General features: G+C 39.2%; 1 protein-coding gene across 4 annotated transcripts in view; it reads left to right on the forward strand.

Annotated features, from left to right (window-relative positions):
- Positions 1–20348, forward strand: part of RLF (RLF zinc finger) — an 85093-nt gene that overhangs the window by 20195 nt on the left and 44550 nt on the right. For all 4 annotated transcript variants that reach the window (XM_069587117.1, XM_069587127.1, XM_069587137.1 and 1 more), the window contains exons 2-4: positions 14887–15041; positions 15950–16031; positions 18382–18514. In XM_069587117.1, coding sequence (XP_069443218.1) covers positions 14887–15041; positions 15950–16031; positions 18382–18514 — 370 coding nt within the window. The remainder of the gene's footprint in view (positions 1–14886; positions 15042–15949; positions 16032–18381; positions 18515–20348) is intronic.

Genomic DNA, 20348 nt, shown 5'->3' on the forward strand with positions numbered 1-20348 from the left:
ATTGAGATTTTGATAGGGATTTCATGAATCTGTGCATTGCTTTGTGTAGAATTGACATCTTACACTGTTGTCTTCCATTCCATGAACGTTTTTGTGTCATGTCTTGCCATTTATTTGTGTCTTCTTTAGCATCTTTGATTAAGTTTTAATATTATAGTTTTCAGTGTGTAAGTCTTTCACTTCCTTGGTTAAGTTTATGCCTCTGTTTTTAAAATTTGTTAATTTTTGGCTGCACTGGGTCTTTGTTGTAACTCATGGGCTTTTCATTGTTGCATGTGGGCTTTCTCTAGTTGTGGCACAAGAGCTACTCTTCGTTGCAGTACATGGGTTCTCAATTTGGTGGCTTCTCTTGTTGAGCACAGACTGTAGGGTGGGTGGGCTTCAATAATTGCAGCAGATGGGCTTAGTTGTCCAATGGTGTGTGGGCAGACCTGAGATGAAACCCATGTCACTCGCATTGGCAGGCACATTCCTAACCACTGGACCAACGGGGAAGTCACTACTCCTGTATCTTTGATGCAATTATAAATGGAATGGTTGACTTCTTTTTCAGATTGGTCATTGTTGTATAAAAACACAACTTAGGGAATTCCCTGGTGGTCCAGTAGTTAGGACTCTGTGCTCTCATACCTGGCTGGGGAACTAAGATCCTGCAAAGCTGTGTGTTGCAGCCAAAAACAAAAAAACAACACAGCTGATTTTTGTGTGTTGATTTCATATTGTGCAACTTTTCTGAACTTGTTTATTCGTTTAGTTTTTTTGATGTGGAATTTTCAATATTTTCTACATATAAAATCATGTCATCTGCAAACAGTGATATTACTTTTCTTTCCAATTTGGATGCCGTTTATTTCTTTTTCTTGCATAATCGCTCTCACTAGGACTTCAAGTACTGTATTGAATAGAAGTGGGAAATGTGGACATGTTTCTTCCTGACCTTTGAGGAAAAGCTTTAAGTCTTTCACCATTGAGTATAATGTTAGGATTTTTCATTCATGGTCTATATTATTTTGAGGTACTTTTTTTCTCCTAGTTTATTGAGTGTTTATCATGAAAGGTTATTGAACTTTTCAAATATTCTTTCTACATCAGTTGAGGTGACATGTGAGGTTTTTTTCACTTCATGCTCTTAATGTGATTTTCATATGCTGAACCATCCTTGCATTCCAGGGATAAATCCCACTCGGTCATAGTGTATAGTTTATTTTAATATGCCATTGAATTCAGCTTGCTAATATTTTGTTGATGATTTTTGTATCATAAGGGACATTGGGCTGTAGTTTTCTTTACTTGTAGTCTTTGGCTTTGATATCAAAGTCATGCTGGCCTCATAGAATGAGTTAGAATTTGTTCCTCTTCAATTTTGGGGGGAAGTTTACCTGTTGATGCTGTTCTCATTCAAGCTCTCTTCCTTACTATTATTGATAACTGAGATGAAGATACCATATAGATGCTGTAGTGATTAATATCATAAACATGAAAACTTTTATTCAATTACAGTAGTGATGGAAGGATTGTAAGTTGAATAAACAAAACTGTATTTGCCCTATCCATGTGACCCTGAAAAGATTGTATTTAGATTGTAATGTACAATAATTGTGATAATTTCTCAATCTGTCAATATCTTACATAAATAATAGGAATATAAATTGGAACAAATTTTCTGGTCCAGAATTTAGCACTATGTAAATTCTTAAAAATTATACATCCTAAAAAAAAAAATTATGCATCCTTTGACCCAGCAATTCTATTTATAGAACATTGTGCTAAATATTATAATAATTATATAAATATTGCATATAGAAATTTCTAACTCTGCATAGTAATGAAGTTAGAAACCATCATGTCCAGAAACAGGGACTTGAGTAATAAATTGTAGTATACACATGAGGTATAAAAATATTGGTGTTGAAAGTTTTACAAAATAATATAGCTTGGGTCCATTAATATGCTACTATTTAGGCATAAAAACCCCTCAAACTTAATTTTATCTGCTAACAGTGGTCTGTTTGGGAATAGTGGTAGTGTTTATTAATGACATTTTTGTTTTTACTTCTCCACTTATCTATATATTCTTAAACAATAAAGGATATTTTATTACAAAAATTTATTATTTTATTAAAGCAAAAGATGTATTTATAAAATGTTTACGTATTTAGTTTTGGCCTTACTGGGTCTTCGTTGCCGCAGGGCTTTTCTCCAATTGCAGAGAGCTGACGCTGCTTTCACGGTGGTGGTTTCTCTTATCGCAGGCTTTAGTGGTTGTGGCTCCTGGCCTCTGGAGTACAGGCTCAGTAGTTGCAGCGCACAGGCTTAGTTGCTGCGTAGTATGTGGCATCTTCTCGGATCAGAGGTTGAACCTGTGTCTCTTGCATTGGCAGGCAAATTCTTTACTACTGAGCCACCAGGAAAGCTCAGCAAAAGATATTTTTTAAAAATTGAAAATGAAGTTAGAAAGCATAGTTAAATCCCATGACAGAATCAGTATCTAAAAATAATCTTGGTCAGCTAGGATGATGGATTGCATCCAGTGAAAGTTAATCAGAATAGATAAATAGGAGGTAGATAAAGTAACGAGTCATATTTCTGGGTTTAAAAAGCCAACTATAACCAATATAAAAAGTGTGAGGTGCAGTCTAATAGCCATGTGTGTTGTAAGACTTAAAAGTTATAATTTACTCTAGCCGCTTTCTGAATGTAAGCAGCCAGCTGTTCATTTCCCATTCCATTTCATCTCACACCCAGCTTAGTCTCTTCGAGAGAAATCTCCCATGCTTCCTCACCAAGTGATGTTAAGTCTTGTCACTGTTTTGCTCCATCTGTTCTATTGATTTTTTTTTGATTTTGTTCAAGTTGCTGTCTACCTGAATTTCTTTTCCCCTCACTTTCGCATTTTCAAACTTGACCCATACCTCAGACATCCAACTGAAGTGCTACCCCTGCTGGAAGTCTGTCTGTCATAGTACAGTCACATTTTACTCAAACTTATTTAATTCTGAGAATTTCACATGTTGAGAAATTAAAATCAATAAGATTTCTCACTTAATGGCCAAAATTTGAAATAATGCAAATCCTCTTCTATTAAAAGTCACATACAGACAGATTTAACAGTAAGGACCAAGTACCAGATACCATTGGTCATTTCTGTGTGAACCACCAACATTCTAAAGTGTGGAGCATCAATCTCACTATTGCTGAAAAACTTTCGCCAGAAGCAGTCATTTTAAATGGGAATTAAATGTTGTCAACTCTTGGGAAGAAGATCAAGTGATGCCCATGATACTACTAGTTGTAAAGATTAAACCTAATGCTTGGGGGCAGGAGGGGCAGAATTTAAAATACAAGTAAAATAGTTGTAGAATTGTGCATTCTTGAAAGTCTTGTAGCAGAGTGGTTAAGTGTGGGCTCTGGAATCAGATGACCACAGTTCAAATCCTAAATCCAGCATTTACTACAGTGGTGACTTTCAGAAAATAATCTCTCTGTGCTTTTGTTTCCTCATTTTAAAAATCGGCTGATGATAAATCACTTACCTCTTTGGGTTATTGTATTAAATGTTAGTACCATGTGAAGCTCTTAGGAAAATACCTAGTGTATAGTATGTGCTCAAAAATATTAACTATGATTATTCTACTGGAAAAGTTAGTCTCAAACCATTTGAGTCTTAAATTGGAATGCATCCCTGCATAAAAAATGACCATTATGAAAAAAATTTCTCCTTCCAAGGTAGTTTTCAGAGAATAGTCCAGATGCTAACCAACCTGTTTGAAACCATATAGTGAGGAATGTAGATAGGATTGGGATAAGGGGAGATAATCTTTCCTTCTTCCTGTAAATATGATAATGCTTAATAAAGAAAATTTGGAAAGAATTTCAGAAAAACATAAAAATGATACAAAATTGTTTATAATCCTACTACTGTTGTTCAGTTGTCCAGTTGTGTCTGACTCTTTGCGACCCCATGAACTGCAGCACGCCAGGCCCCCCTGTCCCTCACAATCTCCCGGAGTTTGCCCAAGTTCATATTCATTGCATCGGTGATGCCATCCAGCCACCTCTGACACCTGCTTCTCCTTCTGCCTTCAACGTTTCCCAGCACCAGGGACTTTTCCACTGAGTCATCTGTTCGCATCAAATGACCAAAATACTGAAGCTTCAGCATCAGTCCTTCCAGTAGTTCTTCCTAACATTAATATGGCTGAATTCCTTCTAATTTTTCCCCCTGTGCATCAGTTTTTTATGTACAAGTAAGTTATGATTATAACACATACACAGAACTGAAGAGTATTTAACCTAGAGAAGTAAACTGTTGTGGCGTTCCAGATGAAGGATGTTCAGAGCCTGGTCTAGGTCACTGGCTATGGAAATAAAGCATAAGATCATTGACAAAGGTATTAACGATTTTGCCATTGAGTCAATAAACTTTGGAGTGGTGATTTGAGATAGTTTTTTTTAGCTCTGGCTCCTGAAAAGAGACAGATGGAACATAGGAGGAAGAGCATATTTGCTGGGGAAATTGTTTGTTTTCACCATGTTGAATTTTAGATTTGAATAGGACATCCAGATGGAAATGTCTAACAGGCATTTGAGGTATATAGCAAGGCCTTGAGAGATAATCTGCCTGAGATATGAATGAGAACCTCCTGTGAGAATATTTAAAATAAAGATGGTACCTGATCGGGCTAAGTGTACTTAGTTCTTTAAGGGCAGGAATGGAGTCTTCATCTCTGTTACCCTCCATATTATTGCTACATAGTAAACTTTAGTGGAATAAATAAGTTTACTGAAACAAAGAGAAGAGGCCATTAATTTGGTCATTAATTTGGTTTCTGAAGAATGCCAATGAACTTGAGGGAGTCATAATTATCATTTACTGCCCCTTTCTTAGTTTTGTTGGTGTCTAAAACTTAAATTTCTAAAGAGAAATAAAAGACTCCCATTTTTCTTTTCTGCTTTTGATGGAATTTTGTTTACATGAGTTACTTAAAAATGTTAGTTCAGTTCAGTCGCTCAGTCGTGTCCAACTCTTTGTGACCCCATGAATCGCAGCACGCCAGGCCTCCCTGTCCATCACCAACTCCCGGAGTCCACCCAAACTCATGTGCATCGGATCGGTGATGCCATCCAGCCATCTCATCCTCTGTCGTCCCCTTCTCCTCCTGCCCCCAATTCCTCCCAGCATCAGGGACTTTTCCAATGAGTCAGCTCTTCACATCAGGTGGCCAAAGTATTGGAGTTTCAGTTTTAGCATCAGTCCTTCCAGTGAACACCCAGGGCTGATCTCCTTTAGAATGGACTGGTTGGATCTCCTTGCAGTCCAAGGCACTGTTAAGAGTCTTCTCCAACACCACAGTTCAAAAGCATCAATTCTTCGACGCTCAGCTTTCTTCACAGTCCAACTCTCACATCCATACTTGACCACAGGAAAAACCATAGCCTTGATTAGACGGACCTTTGTTGGCAAAGTAATGTTATTTGGATGGCTATAATTCATTGTTTAATCTTGGCGTTCTTAAAAACGATGATGGTGAAGAAGATTGTTCCAGTGGTTCTTCAGTGTCCAGAGTACGCACATAGTGGATATGTTAAGAACGCCTCCGTTGTAAAAAAATTTTTTTAACCATTTTAAATTTTTGTTTTATATTGAAATATAGCCGGTTAACAATGTTGTAACAGTTTCAAGTGAACAGCAAAGGGACAGCCATTCTCCCGCAAACTCTCCTTTCACCCAGCCTGCCACATAACAGTGATCAGAGTTCCCTGTGCTATATACAGTAGGACCTCACTGGTTATCCATTTTAAATATAGCACTGAAGGACACTTCTTTAATGTGATTAACATATAAGGGGGGATAGATTTAGAAATATAAAAAGTATATAAATAAGTATAGGGGAAACTGTAAACGTAAGTACTCCCAGGGTATTGAATCTTGTGTGACTTGGGAGGCTTAATTGGACGTCTGTGTCAGAAGATATTAGATTGGTGGCGGGAGCTTCTGAGTGGGAAGGGGGACTGTGGAAAGAACAGCCTCATCTCTGTTCCCTCCATGCTGCTCTTTGCATACATGAGCCAGCCGTGGGTTAATTTGCACATGTGGTTTCAACTGTCAGATTGTGTTGACTCATTCTGAAAGCTCCAGAATAGGCCCCTGTGTCTTTCCCCCTAGTGCCTAGCTCCTTACTGGGGTAGGTTATGAAAAAATATATGGCAAATGAATAGAATGATGAATTTATTCAGTAAAATGGTAAATTTATTCAGTAAACATTTAATGAGACTTGAATGTCCTGTGGAGATGGAAGTGAGTGGAGGAGTGTTTGGCCTACTAAGGTTGATAAGATATTATCTGACCTTAAGGAACATAAATTCTGACACTGAATATAAATTTGTAAAGCCTTCTGATTTTCAGATTAACCAATGCAGAAAATAACTAATTTGCTGACTTAAAACAGTTTCTTTCTGACATAGATTTTAAGAGATTTGTTAAGAGATGTTATGTGAAATAATCCAAAATCACTGTGGATGGTGACTGCAGTCATGAAACTAAAAGATACTTGTTCCTTGGAAGAAAAGCAATGACAAACCTAGACAGAGTATTAAAAAACAGACATCACTTTAAAAAGCAGAGACATCACTTTAAAAAGCAGAGACATCACTTTGCTTACAAAGGTCTGTATGCTGCTGCTGCCGCTGCTAAGTCACTTTAGTCGTGTCTGACTCTGTGCGACCCCATAGATGGCAGCCCACCAGGCTCCCCCGTCCCTGGGGTTCTCCAGGCAAGAACACTAGAGTGGGTTTCCATTTCCTTCTCCAATGCATGAAAGTGGAAAGCGAAAGTGAAGTCGCTCAGTTGTGCCTGACTCTTAGCGACCCCATGGACTGCAGCCTTCCAGGCTCCTCTGTCCATGGAATTTTCCAGGCAAGAGTACTGGAGTGGGGTGCCATTGCCTTCTCCGTCAAAGCTTTGATTTTTTTCTAGTAGTCATGTATGGATGTGAGAGTTGAACCATAAAGAAGGCCGAGTGCCAGAGAATTGATGCTTTCGAACTGTGGTGCTGGAGAAGACTCTTGAGAGTCTCTTGGACAGCAAGGAGATCAAACCTGTCAGTCCTAAAGGAAATCAACGCTGAATATTCACTGGAAGGACTGATGCTGAAGCTGAAGCTTCAGTACTTTGGCCCCCTGATGTAAAGAGCTGATTCATTCGAAAAGACCCCAGTGCTGGGAAAGATTGAGGGCAGGAAGAGAAGGAGGCGATAGAGGATGAGATAGTTGGATATCATCACCAATTCAATGGACATGAGCTTGAGCAAACTCCAAGAGATAGTGAAGGACAGGGAAGCCTGCAGTTCATGGGTTTGCAAAGAGTCAGACATGACTTAGTGACTGAACAGCAAGTGTGAAATCTTATTTATGTAACTAATAAGCACACAATTCTGCATTCCTTCTCTTCACTCATTTAGCTAGAAAGGATTATTATGGGATCAGTTTTTATGATCCTCTGTTATCATTCAGTTTTTTTCTTATTTTATGAAAGTTTGGGATTTGATTAGATGGGGACATAATGCTCTTCTGAAAATGTAGAAGGAGTCCACTTCTCTAACGTAACTGCGGTAAAGCAGCAAGATACTTAATTGAATGCATGTACTGAAATATTAAGTTGGTGCAAAAGTAATTGTGGTTTTGCATTGTTGAACTTTGCTGTTTGAAATTGTAATATATTCTTAATGTGGTTATGTTATACATCATTTTCATGCACTTTTCTCACTTTATGGGTTTTGCTAATGACTTCTTGCTTGATATATATTTTATATTTGTTTTAGGCTGTGGAAATGATGTTAAACAAAAAGCAAATTAGAGCAATTTTCTTGTTCAAGTTCAAAATGGGTCGTAAAGCAGCAGAGACAACTCAACATCAACAACACGTTTGGCCCAGGAACCCCTCATGTACATACAGTGCAGTGGTGGTTCAAGAAGTCTTGCAGAGGAGACAAGAGCCTTGAAGATGAGGGGCATAGTGGCTGACCGTCAGAAACTGTTCAGTCGCTCAGTCGTGTCTGACTCTTTTGCAACCCCATGGACTGCACCATGCCTGGATTCCCTGTCCTTCACTTTCTCTTGAAGTTGACAGTGCCCAATGGAGAGGATCATCGAAGCCGATCCTCTTACAACTACATGTGAAGTTGCCGAAGAACTCAACTCTCCCATTCTACTGTTGTTTGGCATTTGAAGCAAATTGGAAAAAGCTCAGTTAGTGGGTGTTTGACTGCGAAAAAAAAAAGATCGTCTTTTTGAAGTGTTGTCTTCTATTATTCTGCACAACAACAATGAACGTTTCTTTTTTAAAAAAATTTTTATTTCATTTGTTTATTTGGCTGTGCCTGGTCTTAGTTGCAGAACATGGGATCTTCGATGTGGCCTGTGGCTTCTAGCTCCCTGACCAGCGCTTGAACCAAGACCTCCTGCTTTGAGAGCACGGAGTCTTAGCCGCCAGGGAAGTCCCCAGTGAACCATTTCTTGATTGGACTGTGATGTGCAACAAAAGGTGAATTTTATATTACAGCTGGTGATGACCAGCTCAGTGGTTGGACTGAGAAGAAGCTCCAAAACTCTTCCCAAAGCCAGACTTGCACCAAAAAAGGTCATGGTCTCTGATGGCCTGATCTGCTACCCCTTTCTGAATCCCAGCAAAACCATTATCTGTGGGAAGTGTGCTCAGCAAATCTAGGAGATTCACCCAAAACTGCAATGCCTGCAGGTGGCATTGGTCAATAGAATGGGCCCAATTCTTCTCCAGGACAATGCTCGACCACACGTAGCACAACAAATGCTTCAAAAGTTGAATGAATTGGTCTATGAAGTTTTGCTTTTTCCACCTGACCTCTTGCCAACCGACTACCACTTGTACAAGCATTTTAACAACTTTTTGCAGGGAGAATGCTTCCACAATCAGCAGGAGGCAGAAAATGTTTTCCAAGAGTCTGTCAAATCCCCAGGCACGGATTTTTATGCTACAGGAATAAACAGACTTCTTGTTGGCAAAAATGCATTGATTGTAATGGTTCCTATTTTGATTAATGAAGATGTGTTTGAGCCTAGCTATAATGATTTAAAATTCACAGTGCGAAACCACAATTACTTTTCTTACCAACTTAATAGCTTAAGTATCTTGATCATTCAAGTATGCAATAATCAGAACATTCAGTGTGTGAGTTAGTTCAGTTCAGTCGCTCAGTCATGTCTGACTCTTCGCAACCCCATGAATCGCAGCACGCCAGGCCTCCCTGTCCATCACCAACTCCCGGAGTTCACTCAGACTCACGTCCATCGAGTCCATGATGCCATCCAGCCATCTCATCCTCTGTCGTCCCCTTCTCCTCCTGCCCCCAATCCCTCCCAGCATCAGAGTCTTTTCCAATGAGTCAACTCTTTGCATGAGGTGGCCAAAGTACTGGAGTTTCAGCTTTAGCATCATTCCTTCCAAAGAAATCCCAGGGTTGATCTCCTTCAGAATGGACTGGTTGGATCTCGTTGCAGTCCAAGGGACCCTCAAGAGTCTTCTCCAACACCACAGTTCAAAAGCATTAGTTCTTCGGCATTCAGCCTTCTTCACAGTCCGGCTCTCATATCCATACATGACCACTGGAAAAACCATAGCCTTGACTAGGCGGACCTTAGTCAGCAAAGTAATGTCTCTGCTTTTGAATGTACTATCTAGGTTGGTCATAACTTTTCTTCCAAGGAGTAAGCGTCTTTTAATTTCATGGCTGCAACCACCATCTGCAGTGATTTTGGAGCTCAAAAAAATAAAGTCTGACACTGTTTCCACTGTTTCCCCATCTATTTCCCATGAAGTGATGGGACTGAATGCCATGATCTTCGTTTTCCGAATGTTGAGCTTTAAGCCAACTTTTTCACTCTCCACTTTCACTTTCATCAAGGGGCTTTTTAGTTCCTCTTCACTTTCTGCCATAAGGATGGTGTCATCTGCATATCTGAGGTGATTGATATTTCTCCCGGCACTCTTGATTCCAGCTTGTTGTTTCTTCCAGTCCAGCGTTTCTCATGATGTACTCCTCATATAAGTTAAATAAGCAGGGTGACAATATACAGCCTTGACGCACTCCTTTTCTATTTGGAACCAGTCTGTTGTTCCATGTCCAGTTCTAACTGTTGCTTCCTGACCTGCATACAGATTTCTCAAGAGGTAGGTCAGGTGGTCTGGTGTTCCCATCTCTTTCAGAATTTTCCACAGTTGATTGTGATCCACACAGTCAAAGGCTTTGGCATAGTCAATAAAGCAGAAATAGATGTTTTTCTGGAACTCTCTTGCTTTTTCCATGATCCAGCAGATGTTGGCAATTTGATCTCTGGTTCCTCTGCCCTTTCTAAAACCAGCTTGAACATCGGGAAGTTCATGGTTCACGTATTGCTGAAGCCTGGCTTGGAGAATTTTGAGCGTTACTTTACTAGCATGTTAGATGAGTGCAATTGTGGGGTCGTTTGAGCATTCTTTTGCATTGCCTTTCTTTGGGGTTGAAATGGAAACTGACCTTTTTCCAGTCCTGTGGCCACTCCTGAGTCTTCCAAATTTGCTGGCATATTGAGTGCAGCACTTTCACAGCATCATCTTTCACGATTTGAAATAGCTCAACTGGAATTCCATCACCTCCACTAGCTTTGTTCATAGTGATGCTTTCTAAGGCCCACTTGACTTCACATTCCAGGATGTCTGGCTCTAGATGGGGGATCACACCATCACGATTATCTGGGTCGTGAAGATCTTTTTTGTACAGTTCTCCTGTGTATTCTTGCCACCTCTTCTTAATGTCTTCTGCTTCTGTTAGGTCCATACCATTTCTGTCCTTTATCGAGCCCATCTTTTCATGAAATGTTCCCTTGGTATCTCTAATTTTCTTGAAGGGATCTCAATCTAGTCTTTCCCATTTTGTTCTTTTCCTCTATTTCTTTGCATTGATCGCTGAAGAAGGCTTTCTTCTCTCTTCTTGCTTTTCTTTGGAACTCTGCATTCAGATGCTTATATCTTTCCTTTTCTCCTTTGTTTTTCACCTCTCTTCTTTTCACAGCTATTTGTAAGGCCTCCCCAGACAGTGATTTTGCTTTTTTGCATTTCTTTTTCTTGGGGATGGTCTCGATCCCTATCTCCTGTACAATGTCTTGAACCTCATTCCATAGTTCATCAGGCACTCTATCTATCAGATCTAGGCCCTTAAATCTATTTCTCACTTCCACTGTATAATCATAAGGTCTTTGATTTAGGTCATACCTGAATGGTCTAGTGGTTTTCCCTACTTTCTTCAATTTGAGTCTGAATTTGGTAATAAGGAGTTCATGATCTGAGCCACAGTCAGCTCCTGGTCTTGTTTTTGCTGACTGTATAGAGCTTCTCCATGTTTGGCTGCAAAGAATATAATCAATCTGATTTCGGTGTTGCCCATCTGGTGATGTCCATGTGTAGAGTCTTCTCTTGTGTTGTTGGAAGAGGGTGTTTGCTATGACCAGTGCATTTTCTTGGCAAAACTCTATTAGTCTTTGCCCTGCTTCATTCCGCATTCTAGGGCCAAATTTGCCCGTTGCTCCAGGTGTTTCTTGACTTCCTACTTTTGCATTCCAGTCCCCTATAATGAAAAGGACATCTTTTTTGGGTGTTAGTTCTAAAAGGTCTTGTAGGTCTTCATAAAACCGTTCAATTTCAGTTTCTTCCGCGTTACTGGTTGGGGCATAGACTTGGATAACTGTGATATTGAATGGTTTGCCTTGGAGACGAACAGAGATCATTCTGTCATTTTTGAGACTGCATCCAAGTACTGCATTTCAGACTCTTTTGTTGACCATGATGGCTACTCCATTTCTTCTGAGGGATTCCTGCCCACAGTAGTAGATATAATGGTCATCTGAGTTAAATTCACCCATTCCAGTCCATTTTAGTTCGCTGATTCCTAGAATGTCGACGTTCACCCTTGCCATCTCTTGTTTGACCACTTCCAATTTGCCTTGATTCATGGACCTGACATTCCAGGTTCCTATACATCATCGGACCTTGCTTCTATCACCAGTCACATCCACACGTGGGTATTATTTTTGCTTTGGCTCCATCCCTTCATTCTTTCTGGAGTTATTTCTCCACTGATCTCCAGTAGCATATTGAGCACCTACTGACCTGGGGAGTTCCTCTTTCAGTATCCTATCATTTTGCCTTTTCATACTGTTCATGGGGTTCTCAAGGCAAGAATACTGAAGTGGTTTGCCATCCCCTTCTCCAGTGGACCACATTCTGTCAGACCTCTCCACCATGACCTGCCCGTCTTGGGTTGCCCCGCTGGCATGGCTTAGTTTCTTTGAGTTAGACAAGGCTGTGGTCCTAGTGTGATTAGATTGACTAGTTTCCTGTGAGTATGGTTTCAGTGTGTCTGCCCTCTGATGCCCTCTTGCAACACCTACCATCTTACTTGGGTTTCTCTTACCTTGGGCGTGGGGTATCTCTTCACGGCTGCTCCAGCACAGCATAGCCGCTGCTCCTTACCTTGGATGAAGGGTGTCTCCTCACCACCGCCCTTCCTGACCTTCAACGTGGGATGGCTCCTCTAGGCCCTCCTGCGCCCGCGCAGCCACCACTCCTTGGACGTGGGGTTGCTCCTCCCGGCCGCTGCCCCTGACCTCCAATGCAGGGTAGCTCCTCCTGGCCATTCCTGCGCCGTCGCAGCCTGGCACTCTCGGCCGCTACCCCTGACCTCGGATGTGGGGTAACAACTCTTGGCCGCCGCCCTTCGGGCTTGGGGTCCTCCCAGCTTCTGCCCTTGACCTCAGATGTAGGGTAGCTCCTCTCGGCCGCAGGCTTTTATTAAAGTATATGATTTAACAGTTTATCATTCATTTCCCTTTTTTTTTTTTCAATAATCAAGACAGTTCTTAATTATCAGAACTGATACAAGGACTGTTATTGTGAAAACTACAGAAAAAAACTACAGAAAATCAGTGGAATCCTGCAATACCACCAAGCTATTTGTAGTTTGCTAGGCGGAAGGATCAGAATATAGGAAGTTAGGAATCCTTGAAGAGATTATTACTGAAGTAGCCTTAACTGCCTAGCTACCCAGTCAGAATGTGTGTTCTAGGGGGTGAGAAACTTGCATAATTCAAGTCTTAACCTGTTAATTAAGCATGTATCAGTTAAGCATAAGCAAAACCTATTCAGTTGTTAGAGGAAAGAAGTATATTACTAGAAGGGAGAGCAACTTTGTGAAACCTAGAGAGACTCCAAACAAGAACTTAGTCTATTTTCCACACTGTCCAAAGAGAATAGAAGCCAGCTTTCCATTGTGATTTGAACATGTAATTTTTCAGGCCTTATTGTGGTTCTGGTTTTCCTTTGTTTTAGATTTTTAATTCACCAGAAAACCTATTATATCAAAATATGGGGAATGAGGTACTCTAGGTATTAATATGACTGTCCCCTTTGTAAACAAATAAATTGGCATCTGGCATTGTTGTTCGGTCGCTAAGTCATGTCTGGCTTTTTGCTGCTGCAAGACCTGCAGCACGCCAGGCTTCCCTGTCTTTCATCTTTCACTGTCTCCCAGAGTTTGCTCAAACTCCTCTCCATTGAATCAGTGATGCCAACCAACCATCTCATCCTCTGTCACCCCCTGCTCCTCCTGCCCTGAGTCTTTCCCAGCATCAGGGTCTTCTCCAATGAGTCGGCTCTTTGCATCAGGGGGCCAAAGTACTGGAGCTTCAGCTTCAGCATCAGTCCTTCCAGTGAATATTCAGGGTTGGTTTCCTTTAGGATTGAATGGTTTAACTTCCTTACTGTCCAGAGGACTCTCAAGGGTCTTCTCCAGCATGACAGTTTGAAAGCATTATTTCTTTGGTGCTCAGGCTTCTTTGTGGTCCAGCTCTCATATCCCTACATGACTCTCGGAATAACCATAGCTCTGACTATAGGACCTTTGTAGGCAGTGATGTCTCTGCTCTTTAATATGCTGTCTAGGTTTGTCATAGCTCTTCTTTTGAGGAGGAAGCGTCTTTTAATTTTGTGGCTACTGTCACTGTCTGCAGTGATTTTGGAGCATCTGGCATGTATGTTAGTTTTTGAAATAACTTCATTAAATATAACCACACTAAGTCGCTCCAGTCATGTCTGACTCTGTGCAACCCCAGAGATGGCAGCCCACCAGGCTCTCCCGTCCCTGGGACTCTTCAGGCAAGAGCACTGGAGTCGGTTGCCATTTCCTTCTCCAATGCATGAAAGTGAAAAGTGAAAGTGAAGTTGCTCAGTTGTGTCCGACTCAGCGACCCCATGGACTGCAGCCCACCAACCTCCTCCGTCCATGGGATTCTCCAGGCAAGAGTACTGGAGTGGGGTGCCATTGCCTTTTCTGAAATATAACCATAATCTTTTATAAATTAGTAAGTGTAAATTAAGCCTAATCAGTTCTATGTGGGAAAAAAGAGTAAAGAGCTAAGGGCCACACACAGCAATGTCTTTTGTATAAGGCAGGAATCATAATCTTGTATAACCAGTGTCTTGGTACATGGTTGGTGCTCAATTTAGTGTTGTATTAATGAAACTAATTACTAAATTTCAGAGATGATAATTCCAGATCTCTATTGAGAACAACTATTGGCATTTTATGGCTCTATTCGTAGATTTATTCTCATGTCAAAAGAGCAGTTCTGCCTATTCTTTAATTCAACAGAAATAATTCATTAAGTGATGAAAATAGAATTCTCTCCACAGACTAGTGCCAAATAAAAGGTGTATGCATCTGTTAGAAAAAAGGGAAGGGGTAGTGCATTTGAGAACAAAGATAGTCTTGTTTGTTTCATTGTCTTTATTTGTTAAATAATTAAAACTTTATTTTTTAGACCTTGTTGCAGTATGCAAGCAACAAGAATGCATCAGAACATATTGTGTATCTCCTGGAGGTATATCGACTTGCCATCCAAAGCTTTGCCAGTGCTCGCCCATATTTAACTACTGAGTGTGAAGATGTCCTCTTAGTGCTTGGCAGATTAGTTCTGTAAGTTTGAGAACTTAAATCACTTTTAAAATTGAGTATTTTTGGTTGTAATGTTTGCCTGACTTCTTTTTACTATGGCATCACATTGTTTAAAGAGTCATACCTTTGAATGAAATTTCCTTTGCTCTGACCCCTTTATATTCCCATTTTCAGGAGACAAGTATACGTGAAACTGCAGCCAAGCAGCGTAATATTTAACTGCCCCTAGAGTCTCTTTTTCTACTCAGGCTTAGATTGATAACTGTCCTTTTCTTTCTGTCCTTAGGTATAGATCAACTGAAGCGACAGAGTATCTGGAAGGTGTAGTGGTCTTTTAGGGAATTACTGTGAAATTCTGCACCGCAGTTGTATTATTTGCATTTTACTAGCAGAAAGTCTCAGGGCACAGTATAAAATTACCACCCTGGGAACCCATAATGATTGAGTTGATATTTTAATACCTGACTGCCTAAAGCAGACAGAATTACACCTTTAATGTGTTTTATCTGCAGAGTGAAAAATATAACAGCTGTTAGTTTTTAGTTCTGGAATCATCTTGATTCAGTTTACAGATTGTTGGTAGGATAAATTTTAGTCTGGGTGATCGATTTTACTTTTCTGTGGTCTTAACTTTTCTTTCCTATTTTCCAAAATCCCAGACCTCTAACATCATACTTTTTTTTGGAACAGAAACATTCCTTGTTTTACAATCCTGTTATTCCTTCTCTAAAGCTTCACAGTTTTTCTTTTTTCTCTTTTTTAAAGTTGTAAAGTTAATAATATAACAATGTTGAATAAAGTTTTGAAGAGTAAAAAACAAATTTGAAATAGTCTAAATAAATCTAAAATGTATATTGAGTCAGTGTCATACTGTACTTGATTATGACTATAACCAGTGTTATATACTGACTTAGTTTTTCATATTCTAGGAGTTGTTTTGAATTACTGCTTTCAGTGTCTGAAAGTGAACTGCCATGTGAAGCCTGGGTACTCTTCCTTCAGTCTTTACAGGTGGGTTGATTTGGCCTCAAAAAAGGTCTCTGTTTGGATATCCAAGACACCTAGTTAATTTCTCCCAGCAAACTGAAATTGGAAACTTACAACAAAAACAAGTTCATTATCTATTGTATTTAGTTCATGGAATGAGAAAGAGGCCTTCCAGATGAAGAGAGTATCCTAAAAATTATTGGTTTTTTTCCTTTCATTTGGTTTTGTTAGTCTTTACATAGCTTAAAAGGCAACAAAAAACTTTTCATTCTTCAGAAACAAAATTTTAGAATAAATCTATTAAAATATAAAATTATATATGTTTATTATGTAATATTATTTGGTTCATTCATGGTACATTTATCTAATAATTTCCCCTAAAATTTCATGGATTTATAATGCTAACAATTAAAAGTAGTCATCAGGGATTCTGTTCATGCATCTTACTTACAGGAGAGCTATGTTAGTTCATCTGTTGGCTTGATAATAAGCATTCTCAGATGAGCAGATCAGAAAATAGCAAGTTGGGGAGAGGAGAGTAAGGTAGGAGAAAAAAAGCAAGTGTACTCCAGCAATAGAAAGCAAATTTGCCTGTTAGCAGTAGAGATAGAAAAACTGTTTAAAGAAAACAGTAAAAAAGCTATTATTCAGTTATTATCATTAATTATGTGGCAGTCAGTGCTCTACATTGTTTTTACATTTTGTATGTTTTAATCAAATTGCAAACCTTATATAACATAGAGATCATTTGAACCACAATTTATAAATAGGGAGGCAGGCATAGAGAGGTGAATTAACTTGCCTAAAGTTAACACCTAGATTTATACCTAGAACTTGCTTTGTTTAACTGTTTTCTCAAGGACACAAACGCCATAGTAGCCTGGACCTGTTTCATGCAGGCATAAGCCAAGGTTTGTGTGTTAACAGACACACCTCATTATTTGAAAATTTCTTTCTTCTTGACTGTATAATCCGAAGCGAAATGATACAATGTTCAGTTCAGTTCAGTCGTGTCTGACTGTTTGCGACCCCGTGGACTGCAGCATGCAGCATGCCAGGCCTCCCTGTCCATCGCCAACTCCTGCATAATTGTTACTGTTTAGATTTTCTGTTTAAGAAGAATTCTTTGTCATGTTCTTGGCATGTTCTAATCCCTATAATGGCCTTCCTGCCTGCCTGTACAACTTTGTTAAAATATTTATCAGACAATTTAGGATATATATATTCACATTTCTGAATATGTGCTCAATAAAATAAATACAGTAGAGGTACAGATAAATCTGACACAATCCCTGTAGAAACATAAAGCATGAACAATGGAAGTTTTCTTACTTTAGGTAAAAATGGGTAAGGCATCAGGATATGTTTTGAGGATACCTTTGGGAAGATAATCGTTTTACCAGGCAGGCCACAGAGAGCATTCTCAACCACTATTTACAGCTTGTGTAACCCTTCCAGACCTTTTCTTTATGGATATAAAAATACATTCTGAAATGGAGTTTTAAATAAACAAAAATGAGATCCTATGTTTTGCAACCTTTTTAACTTAATGATCTTATCATGGACATATGTCTAGGATTGCGTATGTCTAGGATTGCATCTTCCTTGATGACTGCCTGGGATTCTGTTATGTGGCTGCACCATAAATTATTTGGCCAGATCTCTTTGCTGTTTATTGTAAATAACGCTAGAGTGAACATCTTGCACTTGTATTTCTATATTGTAGATCTCAAGATGTGGACTTTGGATAGTTTTACCTTAAACAAGAAATTATTTTTAAAATTCCACCATAGTTTTTGAAGACTCTGTTTGAGGTTATTTAAAATTTTTTTGTCTTTATTTGTTTATTTGGTCATGCTGCTCAGCTTGTGTAATCTTAGTTTCCCAACCAGAGATTGAACCTGTGGTCCCTGCATTGAAAGTCCCTGGAGCCATCTGTCGTTTAAAAAGTCTTTTGATAGAAGAATTTAAACAATTAAAAAGATATATAACAATAGATATCATTGTCATGCTTATCTTAGAAGGAATAGGTTGCCTATGTGAATACTGCAGAATCTTTTAAAAGAAAGCTGTGCCAGTGACCTTAAAATGATTTAGTAATTCAAGGATGTAAATTGTGATAATTTTACATAGGAGAATTCAAGAAAACATTTTAAAGGTACTCTTTAACTTAGTGAAAATGCCCTAGTTTCATTATTTAAACGCAGCAACAGAATTCCATAAAACTTTGAGGATAGCTATTTTTTTTCCTCTTGCTTATTTATTTTTAGGAAATCCAAGATACAGGACTTTTCATAGACTTTCAGATATATTGAAAAGGCAAAAAGACTTTATATTGCCTGTTTTCTGGATATGCTTTTTTTTTTTTTTTTAGGAGTCACATGATGCATTATTGGAATTTGGGAATAATAACCTACAAATACTGGTTCATGTTACCAAGGAAGGGGTGTGGAAAAATCCTGTTCTTCTTAAAATTTTGTCTCAACAGCCAGTAGAAACAGAAGAAGGTAAGCTTAAAACTATACTGACTACTGAAGGAGGATTTAGTTCTAAGAGAATGAAAAATTTTATGGGTTAAAATTTTATGGATGTCACCTATGTGAAATAACCAGTCATTCTGGTCTCCTTTGAATAGTAAAAACTAACCATTAGCACTTAATGTTTTGTTTAAAGATTCTTGAATTTTAACCTAGAGTTTTAAAAGTATCCCTTTGTACTTGTTTTTAAATATTGCTTTGAATAACAATGTTTATACAGAGCTCCTGTGATAGAAATTAATAATCTGCTTCTAGTCCTTGGTATATAGTAGAGCTTTGCTTATATTTTGTTTACTGGTTACTAGAGCTGAGGACTATTGCAGAAAATTACTCTTTATTTTAGATTTAAGAAACATTGGAATTTAGCATTTTATAGAGATACACAAAGAAGAAAATTTTTATTTAAAAATTATCAGTTGAAGACTAACAGATTTATGGATTTGGGTTGATGTTTCCATTTAGATGCACAAAATACCTCATTTTACATGTCCAGCATTTATGATTTTGTTTGCTTTAAGTTAGAAAATTAACAAGGATCACATCTTTGTTAAGTATGTTTCTGGAATAAGAATGAGTTTCAAAACAGTTTTTATTTACACTTTTGATATATCTTTAGTTCAAGTCTCAGGCCTTTTGTATGTTGATGTCTTAAAATATGGGCCTCCCTGGTGGCACTAATGATAAAGAACCTGCCAACGCAGGAGACGTAAGAGACAAGGGTTTGATCCTGGGTCAGGAAGATCCCCCATGGCAACCAACTCCAATATTCCTTGTTAGAGAATCCCATGGTCACAGGAACCTGGTGGGCTACACTCCATAAGGTCACAAAGAAATGGGCACAGCTGTGGAAAATTCTGAAAGAGATGGGAATACCAGACCACCTAACCTGCCTCTTGAGAAATCTGTATGCAGGTCAGGAAGCAACAGTTAGAACTGGACATGGAACAACAGACTGGTTCCAAATAGGAAAAGGAGTATATCAAGGCTGTATATTGTCACCCTGCTTATTTAACTTATATGAGGAGTACATCATGAGAAACGCTGGACTGGAAGAAGCACAAGCTGGAATCAAGATTGCCAGGAGAAATATCAATCACCTCAGATATACAGATGACACCACCCTTATGGCAGAAAGTGAAGAGGAGCTAAAAAGCCTCTTGATGAAAGTGAAAGAGGAGAGTGAAAAAGTTGGCTTAAAGCTCAACATTCAGAAAACGAAGATCATGGCATCCGGTCCCATCACTTCATGGGAAATAGATGGGGAAACAGTGGAAACAGTGTCAGACTTTATTTTTTTGGGTTCCAAAATCACTGCATATGGTGACTGCAGCCATGAAATTAAAAGACGCTTACTCCTTGGAAGAAAAGTTATGACCAACCTAGACAGTATATTCAAAAGCAGAGACATTACTTTGCCGACTATGGGCTTCTAGTCAAGGCTTTGTTTTTTCCTGTGGTCATGTATGGATGTGAGAGTTAGACTGTGAAGAAAGCTGAGTGCCGAAGAATTGATGCTTTTGAACTGTGGTGTTGGAGGAGACTCTTGAGGGTCCCTTGGACTGCAAGAAGATCCAACCAGTCCATTCTGAAGGAGATCAGCCCTGGGATTTCTTTGGAAGGAATGATGCTAAAGCTGAAACTCCAGTACTTTGGCCACCTCATGCGAAGAGTTGACTCATTGGAAAAGACTCTGATGCTGGGAGGGATTGGGGGCAGGAGGAGAAGGGGACGACAGAGGATGAGCTGGCTGGATGGCATCACGGACTCGATGGACATGAGTCTGAGTGAACTCCGGGAGATGGTG

This window comes from Ovis canadensis, chromosome 1 (genome assembly GCF_042477335.2).
Source record: "Ovis canadensis isolate MfBH-ARS-UI-01 breed Bighorn chromosome 1, ARS-UI_OviCan_v2, whole genome shotgun sequence".
Lineage (NCBI taxonomy): Eukaryota > Metazoa > Chordata > Mammalia > Artiodactyla > Bovidae > Ovis > Ovis canadensis.